Genomic DNA, 12,100 nt, shown 5'->3' on the forward strand with positions numbered 1-12,100 from the left:
AATAAGTTGTAATTTCGTGATCCTTAAATATGGTTGCATGACAGTTTACACCATTAATAGTGACGTTGCTCAATATTTAAATTCCCGAATTGTCTCCAGTTGTCACGAGTTTCTTTACTACAGCTGATCAATGTCTATACAACAGTTACAATTATGTAATTTTACTTTTTATGTTAAACAGGTGTAAACTCCAGTTATTTTATAAATTGAAACAGTAGTCACAAATTAATAATAAATTAAATAAATAATTGAAGTAACATTAACGGACATGATAATAATATAACCGTAATCAATACCCTAAACTAATTAAATTCCTTAGTCCTAACTGTGTAATCGGTAATATATGCACCAACATCTGATAAAAACTTACACTTACACAAGTGTATTAGTATCAAAGGTATTTTGTCCCGTAAGTTATTTTGCCACGTGAGTAAGATAATATTTGCCGTTATTACATAACAAATATGCGATCATGTCAACAATACATATGAAATATGTATTGTTTATATTAAACGGCACTACCTTTACCTTCGCAGAATAAGTTTATGGTGCGGTCTAATGACTGATTAGCATTTGAGATATTTAACACTGAACGTATTAATAACTCAATCTTGAACTTGTTGTTGTGGTAAGGACTCAAAAGGCTCTTTCAAAACAAATCAGTTCGGTCAAATAAGTTATAATGAATTAATTTTTTTTGCTTCCCGGAAAAGAAAAGAATTTATATTGAATGATTAAGTAGCTTTGATATAATGATTGGAATTATTTTATTAAATATTGGAAACTTTCGAATATTTTGTTAATATTTTAACGTCAAATTATATATTCATTAATTAACATACGATAGTGTAAAAGGTTTACTTTTTTACTAGTATAGAAATTGTCTAAGTCTAAAAAATTACCTTATTAAATTTTAACTTTCAATATGGGCGCATTCGCCATTTTTTTGAAGTACAAATCAACCCTTTTTGATTAAAATAAAAACTACAAAAAATAAAATTAAATTATTTTTGTATTTTGTACACATTAACGATATAATAATATTTTTTATATAAATAGCCAGAAATAACATTTGAGCCTGATTGACACAGATAAAAGTATTTTGTAAAAAATGTTATCATTAAGCTTTAACAACTGAAGACTTTCAAGTTAATGCTGATTTAGCCTATGAATTCTAACTTTTTACTCAATAAATGTCAATATATATTATGTTAGATTGAACGATAATCTACTAAAAGACATAAATTATTCTTATATTTATTATAATTACATACTTTAAAATAATAACATAATATATAGATTGTAATAATATAACATCGTAATTAAAAATACAATACATTTAATTTATTACTAAAGATTCAATCGAAATTTTGTAAACCTATAATTAAAAAATTTAGAGGTCATTTACAAATATACTGTATATAATATATCGATTGGAAAGTCTTTGATCCTTCTGAATTTTGAGGATATAGCATGTGTGGCAGAGACAGTAAAAGATTCCCACAATGAAGCAACTTTGCAGGCTTTTACTGTCTAGTAATTTTATATTTTTAGATCGAGAACTTTTAAACTAATTATTAACATGTGTATTTTCTGTGTATTTAAGGAAAACTAATCTTGGGCACCTCTGTTGAAGAATTTAAATAATATTTATATTTAAGAAATTAATAAGAAAATAAATTGATTGATAATTGACAATAAATTGATTTCTATGAATTATTCACATTTCAAAAAAAAAAAACTTTTTAATCACATTATTTTATTAATTTATATTAATAAAATAATACAATATTTAATTAAAAGTAGTAAAATATTTAATTTAAATTAATAAGATAATACAATATTTAATTAAAAAAAGTAAAATGTTTAATTTAAATTAATAAAATAATAAAATATTTAATTTAAATTAAAGAGAAATTTTAATATTTAACTGAGATTGAAAAAAATAAAATATTTAATTTAAAATTAAAAAAATAATCGAAAATTTAATAAAAAATTAAAAAATAATTTATATAAATAAATAAATAAAAAATTAATATATTTTTATAATTAAATATTTTAATTTCTTCAAACTATATATTTTAATTAAAAATCTTATTATATTTTAATTTCATTTTCATTTTTTAATTTAAATTAAATAATTATAGTATAATATATTAATTCAATATTTTTAAAATAAAAATAACTTGTGTTAATTTTAACAGTTTCTTCCCCAGCCTGATTGATTAAAAAAATAAATTCATAAGAAGATTATAATTTTTAATTTTTCCATAGAATTGTGAATATGCATAATTTTTTTATGAAATTTAGTATATACCCATTTCGGGAGACACTTAATCCAGTGGTGTAGAAATTTAAAAAAAACGGGAAATATTTAATTTACAATTAAAAAAAATATAAATTTAAATTATTAATATATATTAAAAATAAATAATAAAATATTAAAAATATAATAAAAAAAATTAAATTTAACATTTAAATTAAAAAAAAATAAAATGTTTAATTTAAATGACAAAAAAATTGCATTATTTATTATAAAAGTACGTGAACAGATTTAATTATGTCCAAAATATTAAATGAATATGTATATTTCAATATGCATTGATGTAATAAAAATATTTATTGTTTTCTATTTAATGTGATTAAAAATGATTGACACTGCGAAAAATAATTATCCCAAAAATATTTCTCTTCATTTACATATTGATCACAACTATGTTAAACTAAATTTCACACTGCACATATTTTCAAATTTGACGTAAATATAATTTTAAGGTAAATATTAAAAACTTAATTAAAAATTGTTTATTTATTGTATCGTCGTTTTCACTCTTTGACTCCATTCATAATTTTTGGTCACGTGATATTTTTTGGGACAATTATTTACTTTTATTATTAATTAAATATAAATAATTATTATATGACAGTGACTACCAGACTTTTATAGACTTCTTCCTACACCTTGTTTCTTTAAATGTATAATAACACGTGTCCTTGCAAGTTATTTTAAAATATTTTTGTAAAAATACAAAAATATCATTAAGAAAATACATCAAATTAAACTGACAATCGGACTAAGCGACAAATTTCCATAAAATTATCAGTGTTGTGTTTCATTTATTGTGTTCCATCTTCGTTGAAATCTTGCATGGATACTGTGCTATAAATGTTTTTTTTATATAAATGTAATCTATTATACACAACACTGAAAATTTTATTGCTTTCAGGATATCAATTGGACTTAAGGGAAATACAACGACAGAACAGAATTACGACGCAAATATTACAAAACTTCTTAGAGAAGAAATTGTTTCCTCATGTGCATAGGTCCTCGAATGTACCAAGCATATGGGACATTCTTCCTAGAGATCGACGAAAAACCGCCACTAATAATATTCAGGACTTGCTAAATAAAACGCAGAATCTGGAGAAAGAGACACTCGAAAGTAACGAGTCAGAACTGATTAACTCATATTACGAAGATGAAGATGAGGCCAATAATTTTATAGGTTGGAATTAATTATTTATTTAGTTTGATACGGTAGTTAGAATTTAGATTGGGGTAACTAGATAAACAGATTTATACTGTACATGCTTTTAAATATGCATTTAAAAAGTGTCTCACCACGGAGCAAAGTGGGGACTTACTATCTCTGACGTGCATGATGCCTCTCTCAAGACTCAGAGGGAGTAAACGCTGTTCTATCGGTATAATATATGTTAAAAAGATTTTATTATTTTTTGTATTCTGTGTTTAAGACTATTTTTTTATTATTACTTTTCCCAATATGATTATTTTAACATTTTTCAAAAACCAGCATGTACCCAAAAAAATCTCGTTACCCTAATTTAATAATGTTATAATTTTTATTAATTAAGAATTTATAAATATCCGGTTTATTTATTAATTTTGAAAATAATTCAAATATATTAAATGAATTTTGAAAGGTAACATACTCAGTATACCCATGTTTCCTGCTATGGTGGTACATCTTTATAAGTTAATATCAGAAACTGTGGATTATCGCTTCATTAATTCACTACGTAAATTTGTGTCCGTAATATATAAATATTTTGTGAAGTATCATAATAAATTATGGTATATGAATCATTATATTAATTAAAAAATTCTTTAATAAATTGTTATTAAATGGGGGTCCTTAAATTTCAATTAATATTTTCTTGGATGATTCAATATCATTCAGTTTAAAATATTAATTAGTGGAAAAATTATTTACGTCAATCGTTCAAATCTTATACTCATATATATACAGGGTGACTCAAAATGAAGATATTTAAGGGAGCAATTCTTACTTTCATTTTAAGAAAAACAATTAATATGAATGTGAATGTTCTAAACGTCTCAAATTTTTAGATACATGATGCAAATATTATATATTATTTTATTGATATAATTGTTATTAAATGGGGGTCTTTAAATTTCAATTAATATTTTCTTGGATGATTCAATATTATTCAGTTTAAAATACAAATATATATTAATTAGTGGAAAAATTATTTAAAACGATACATTTACAATCGTTAAAATCTTATACTCATATGTATACAGGGTGTCTCAAAATTAAGACAAAATAATATTTTAAGAAAAACATTTTAAATGAATCTGAATGTACTAAACGTGTTAAATTTTAAGATACAACAATTTTTTTAATAATATAAATATATATTATAAACATTTTAATGTACTTCCCTGATAATTTAGACGATATTTAGAAAACGAGTCGTACGATTATGTTTATTTACAGGATATACAACAAATTTCACTTGATAACATGTAACAATATTATTAGATTCCTTGACAAACTAAAACGGTACAAGTATATCTAATTACTACACTTGAATGACTATTACTTTCTACAGAAATGTATACCTACTTTTTACCTACAACTATATTATGTGAAAGTGAATTGGAACAATAATATTATTCATTAATAAGGGGTTGATAATATTTTATTGATTTTTGTATTAGCAAATATCTACATTAACATTCAACATAATTAAGAATATTGGATATTTTTTGAAGAACAGAAACAGTATGGACCTGTGAGGTAATTTTACACTCCGATATTCAATACGCATGTTAACCTTTGTGAGTTTATCGAGGTTAATATTTGTAGACACCTTTCTGTCAGATTTAAAAAAGGAAAATTTATTACGTAGCTTCTGAGAGGAATTCTTCTATTAAATATCAAAATAATCCTCTATCCAAAAATTCCAAAGGTTTATTATATTAATGTTTAAGATGACGTGTTTGTACTCAATTAATAAAAAAACTAATTAGTATAACCTGACATTGTAATAAAAAGGTTCAATGTTATTATTACAAAGCTTTATTGCCAAAAACCTTCGACGAGATGTAAATTATATAACTGGTTCTTTTGCTGAAGAGGAAGGTTAAGTAGATACGTCGCAATTTGGTAAATCAATTAATTTTTAGTGCACCATTAGTCTCGAGAAATGATTCTTAAATATCTAATAAATTAAGTTATTCAAATAAACTATAATATCTTGATTTCAAAGTAAGTTATGCAAATTTTTTTTATAAAAAGTAAAACAAAAATGCCTTCAAAATTAAATAATAATCTATATTTATTATTATTAATACAATTACATTCAAATAGATAATTTTGCTAAATTATGTAAGCATGAAGATTATTCTAGCCTCATTTTTAAGAAAGTTTAAATATTTCGCAATATGTGTCGTCCAGTCGTAAAGTAAACTAATCTTAACAGTCTCATCTGAATTGCATACTCATTAATTTTCTCTCCATCTATCTATTGTGGACATTGGGAAATATAAAAAATAATTATATCACATATTTGCTTAACACTTGAGTTACGCATAAAGTAAATAGGACCTTCCCAATTATTATTCTAATTTTATAAGTTAATTAGTAAAATTACTCTTAAAATTATTGGTTACACAACACTATAAAAAATTGACTATTATACCTTGAGAATTTAAATGTCAGATATTGTACTTTTCCGAATTGTCCTGTATAACTAATATACAAGAAGAGAACTGATAAAGTACACCTGTATTTAACTGGAATTATAAAAAAATAAAATATTTAATGAAAAATCAAAAAAATTAAAAAATATATAATTTAAATGTAAATAAATAAATAAATGACTTAATTTAAAATTAAAATATAAATAAAATTTTTAATTAAATTAAAAAGAATATAAAAAATATAAAAATATTTAATTAAACATAAAATATTTCGTTTAAATTAAAAAAATAATAATAAAATATTTAATATGAATATTTAAAATAAATATTGACATTCAAATATTTAACTTAAAATTATTTTTTTTATTAAAATTAAATATTTTTTTTTTTTTTAATTTTAAATTCAATATTTTATTTAATGTGTATATTTTTCCAATTTCTTCTAGAATTTTTCATTTTTTCAGCGAATTTATTTCATTTAAATTAGATATTTTAATTTCTCATGTATTTAAATTAAATATTATATTATTTTTTTATATAAATTAAATATTTTATTAATTCATTTTTTAATTTAAATTAAATAATTATAGTGTATTATTCTAATATTGTTAAAATAAACATAAATTATGCTAATTTAGCAGTTTCTTCCCTAAACCTGCTTGATTAAAAAATAAATTCATAAGAAGAATGCAATTTTTAATTTTTCCACAGAATTGTGAATATGTGTAATTTTTGTATGAAATTTAGTATATTCCCATTTCGGGAGGCACTTAATCCAGTGGTGTAGAAATTAAAATAATTATTCTAAATTAAAAAAAGGAAATATTTCCTTTTTAATTTTAAAAAAATATATTTAAGTATATAATATAAATTATATAATAATTTAAATTTAAAAAAATAAAATATTTAATTTTTAATTAAAAAATAATAAAATATTTGAAATAAATTAAAAACAAAAAATTAAATATTTAGTTTAATTTTTTAAACATTTGAGTTACACATAAGGTGAATAGGACCTTCCCAATTATTATTCTAATTTTATAAGTTAATTAGTAAAATTATTCTTAAAAATATTGGTTATTCAACACTATAAAAAATAGACTATTATACCTTGAGAATTTAAATGTCAAAAATTGTACTTTTCCAAATAGTCCTATAACATATAACGAATATACAAGGAGAGAAGTAATAAAGTACATCTTTAAATGTTTAATTAATTACACAATATTTTTTGTTCATTTGAAGAACCACAAACAATTTTCACATGTTTATACAATGGAAAATGTAAATAAGTCGTGTATGGCTTACGACATCTTCTCTTCCATATATGTAGGTGAAGACTAACATATAAATCTAATAAAAAATTAATTTGTTAAAATTTAAATTGAACAAGTATCTTTTAATCATCATTATTTATTTAACCACAATTACTATTTAAAGAAATTATAACTTAATTAATAATAAGAATAAAATTGATTTGTTATGTAATAATCAATTTTGTTGTTCCACATAATGTTTTAATGGCTAAAGTTTATTATTATAGGTGTGTTAAAATAAAAAAAATATTGCAACCAAATTATTACCCTTTAAAACCGTACACAGTGTACATTAAGGCATTCTAAAGTTACGCAAGTAGGTACTTAAATTAAGTAGAAAGTGCCGTTTTCTTTTGCGACGTATAACTTACTGGTGCAACTCTTATATTGTAATTATGAGGAGTTGGCAATACTACGGTTGATTTCCGGTATTAATTAGACACAAGAATTTTGCTATGTTTTACGTCGAGTAAAAATAAAAAAGCAAATATTCACGTGAGAGATGCAAATGTGAAGGCAACACTCAACTGTTGAGTGGGTTTGTGTCCACCCAATTGACTTGACCTTCCTCAATACTAAACTAATTAAATTTCAAAGCCACCAAAAGCAGAGACTGCACTAGTGACCATTAAACTATGAAACAACTTTATGTTCACATTAAAACAATTACTAGACACATAAATGTGGAAAAATGATGAAATAACAATGACCAATTTGAGGAAATATTGTACCTAAGTGAGTGAGGTACTCAGTGAGAAAGAAACAGGATTTGCGGATGACAGTGTCTCGCCCCTTGTAATATAACTCCGTGATATTCTTTCAGGATCATCCATAACCACGTCCAGCCGAGTGAAGAAGAAGGAAGCACGAGAGGCGTCATTGCAAGCAGGTTGTTTATGCAGCGCTTATTACCTAACACGCCGTTCATAGCCAAGTTCAAATTACCTATTATAATCGGCATCCGAAATATATTAAATCTGAGTGTAGGTCGTCAACGGTAATCGTCATTTCTTGCGCCAAACCACTTTCTCCGGTTGTCCGGCAAGGTCGCGGACCGCCGCGGCGGACTCCCGGGGCAGACGCGCCTTCTGCGGCTTCAGTCACAACTGAAGATTGCGATGTGCGGTGCTAAAATGATGTTTCGGTGTTGGTACCTGATATGTTCGGCTTTAGTGCTGAGTGTTTCCTTTGCCGCTGGACCCGTCAAGAATTCCGCCTCCTCAGGTTGTTGTATTTGTTTGTGTGTGTCTTCTTGTGCCCCATTCCGACACGTTTGTTTTGGTCATTTGCGGCAAGCGATTATTAGTTTTTAGATTTACAAGTACCCTGCTTTTTAGAGAGGTTCAGTTCATTTACGTGGGATCCGAATATAATAAAAAAGTCACGTCATTTCGTTGCTAATTTTAACTGCAGTTAATACATGGCAAATATGCTTGGATTGGATTTCACTAACTCACTAATCCGTTACAAAATTTTATTAAAACTTGTTATAATAATTCACCTATCATCACTTGGAAAATTATAAGTATTAATTTCAGTTTGTATATTTAATTATACCGACTGGAAAGTCTTTGATCCAACTGAATTTTGAGAGAGACATCATGCATGACAGAGACAGTAAGACATTACGAACTTTTACTGTCTCTGTCGTGCATAATGTATCTAAATAGTAATTTTATATTTTTTGTATCGAAGTCAATTAATAAGAGACTTTTAAACTAATTATTATTATTATTGTGTATTTTTTTTAAATGGAAGATAATCTTGGATACCTTTGTTGAAGATTTTAAATAATATTTATACTTAAGAAATTATGAAAAAAATAAATTAATTAATGATTGATAATTTACAATAAATGGGTTTCTATGACTTATTCACATATATAATTTAAAATTAATAAAATATTTAATTTATATGAAAAAGTGAAAAATTAAAAAAAATTAAAAAATATGTAATTTAAATAAAAATAGATAAAAAATCAATATAAAATTAAAATATAAATTAAAATTTTTAATTAAATTAAAAAATATATACAAAATATAAAAATATTTAATTAAACATAAAAAATAAAATAAAATATATCGTTTAAATTAAAAAAAAACATTTAATGTAAATGAAACATATCCAAATATTTAATTTAAAATTATTTTTTTATTAAAATTAAATATTTTATTTTTTTAGTTAAATATTTTATTTTTTTAGTTAAATATTTTATTTTTTTAGTTAAATATTTTATTTTTTTAGTTAAATATTTTATTTTTTTATTTTTAATTAAATATATTTTTATAATTAAATATTTTAATTTCTCCTAAATTGAATTCTAGTATACCATATTTTTCCAATATTGTTAAAATAAAAAAAATTGTGCTATTTTTGACAATTTCTATCAAAATTTTTAATTTTTCGAGATAATTATGATCATGAATTTTTATGAAATTTGGTATATACATACCTATATAAAATATTTAATTTATACTTTAATTTTAATTTAAAAATATATAATAAATAATTTAAATAAAAAAATACAACGTATATTTTTTTAATTTAATGTAATTTTATGTTATTATTATTTCAATTTAAATTAGATATTTTAATTTCTCATGAATTTAAATTGAATATTTTATTATTTTTTTATTTTAATTAAAAAAATTATTATATTTTAATTTTAATTGATTTTTTAATTTAAATTAAAATTAAAAAAATTAAAATAATTACTCTAAATTAAAAAAAAAAACAGGAAATATTAAAATATTTAATATAATTTAGGAATAAATAATAAAATATTTAGTTTAAAATTAAAAAAAAATAATTAAATTTGTTATTTAAATTTAATAAAATAAAATATTTAATTTAAACTACAAAAAAATAAATTATTTAGTATAAAATTAAAAAAATTATGGTTTTAAATTTCAAAGTATTTAACCTGATCATGAACTTTTCATAAAATAATTAACTTTTAATATTATATACATTTTCCACAGAATTGTGAATTTATATAATTTTTTATGAAATTTAGTTTATACCCATCAAAGAGACACTTAATCCAGTGGGGTAGAAATTAAAATATTTACTATAAATTAAAAAAAAAAAAACAGGAAATATTTAATTTAGAATTAAAAAAATATTTAAATATTTAATATAAATTAAAAATAAATAATAAAATATTTAGTTTAAAATTAAAAAAAAATTGAATTTATCATTTAAATTAAAAAAGAATAAAATATTTAATTTAAGTTATAAAAAATTAAATTATTTAGAATATATATATTGAAATTAAATAATATAAATTTCAAAGTATCATGAGCTTTTCATAAAACAATTAACTGTTAATATTATATTAATTTGTAATCAATTTAAATCGACTTACGAGTGAAAACAATAATTATCTTCATTATTGTCTTATTGTCTTCTATTTTAGAGAAACTGAGGAAATCCCACTTTCTGTCATTATATGCAAATATTTTAAATATTTACTAAATATGGCATCCTCTATAAATGATCGTATGGTTGATGAAGTAATTAAGTAATACGTGCCACTATTTATCGGCGTTCTTAACAGGTTCTAAATCAAAATTTTATTCCTATTTAACCACATTTTATTAAACGTGTTTATACCTTTTTTCTGTGTTACTTAAAAAATACATCTTGGCTCATAAATAGAAGTATAAAAATTACTACGTTGGGCAGAAATAAATAAATAAATTGTAATTTAATTACTAAGAAGTACATAAAAATATTAAAATTTTAATTAATACTATTTATGTGTGTCTAATTAAGAAATTTAATAAACAAATTATTCATGTTAGTTTTGCAATTATCAATTTTTGAATAACATATTTATTAATTAAAAATTTAAAATGTACATCGACTGAAAAGCCTTTGATTCTACTGAATTTTGAGAGAGACGTCATCCTTGATAGAGACAGAGACAAAGCAAATTTTCAGACTATGACGTGCATGATGTCTCTCTCATAATTCAGACTGATCAAATATCTTGTTTGTTTCACTTTATCCTTTGGGCTAAAGCAACAATGTATTGCGTGCAGATTTAATGATACACTCACACATTAATATGTATATTTTAATGATAAATAATTAGAGAAACGTATTATTAAGTTTTCAAATTAATAAAAGATATGTATTTCGCATTTCATCAACTGTCGCCAGGAAAGTTTGTTGTAGAAACGGATTACAAAGACTGCATGTTCAAATCAAGGTAAAACTTTCTGCAATATCCGGTTATTATTTATTAGTGATTCGGCTGGATTTTATTTACGATCGTCTACTTTTAGCATACGTAATTAACCGGTATTTCCTGTAGTCGCTCTCATTAAACAGAAAAAAAACAGATACGAACATTTACACATATATACGTAAAGAATAATTCATGGTTCAAATAATAGATAAAAACGTAAAAATGGTTTGTGCGTTTTGCAACAGTGCAACTTACATTGTAGTAGATTAAATCTAGGTGATTATGACCATTACCATTTGTACGAAATATGTCTTTTACATGATTAGCTACATTATGTCAAATTAGAAAGCTGTTTCATTTTGCCCAAGAAAAACGGAATGTTTCAGAATTTGTTATACTTTTTATAAATTTTAAGCAACAAACGGGTACTAAAAAGAAAGTGTACTTTTCAATTCATGTGGGTATTAATGTTGATTCTTTGCGGTACCTTTTTTGGTGCGAGATTCATACATTAATTGCGGTAAATATTTATAATTGATGTTTCATACTAAAAATACATTATTTATTACACGTAAAACGTTGTGCGAATAAAGCAGTTTTGCCTCATAAACGCTT

At 22.9% G+C, this 12,100-nt stretch overlaps 1 protein-coding gene across 5 annotated transcripts in view; it reads left to right on the forward strand.

The window, feature by feature from the left end:
• LOC109597565 (C-type lectin 37Db) overlaps positions 1-12,100 on the forward strand; it is a 37,681-nt gene that overhangs the window by 16,086 nt on the left and 9,495 nt on the right. For 2 of the 5 annotated variants that reach the window (XM_020013290.2, XM_020013291.2), the window contains exons 2-3: positions 3,228-3,509; positions 8,114-8,179. In XM_020013290.2, coding sequence (XP_019868849.1) covers positions 3,228-3,509; positions 8,114-8,179 — 348 coding nt within the window. The remainder of the gene's footprint in view (positions 1-3,227; positions 3,510-8,113; positions 8,180-12,100) is intronic. The other 3 variants (XM_020013293.2, XM_049963344.1, XM_020013292.2) reach the window with 2 other exon arrangements.

This window comes from Aethina tumida, chromosome 2 (assembly GCF_024364675.1).
Source record: "Aethina tumida isolate Nest 87 chromosome 2, icAetTumi1.1, whole genome shotgun sequence".
Taxonomy (NCBI): domain Eukaryota; kingdom Metazoa; phylum Arthropoda; class Insecta; order Coleoptera; family Nitidulidae; genus Aethina; species Aethina tumida.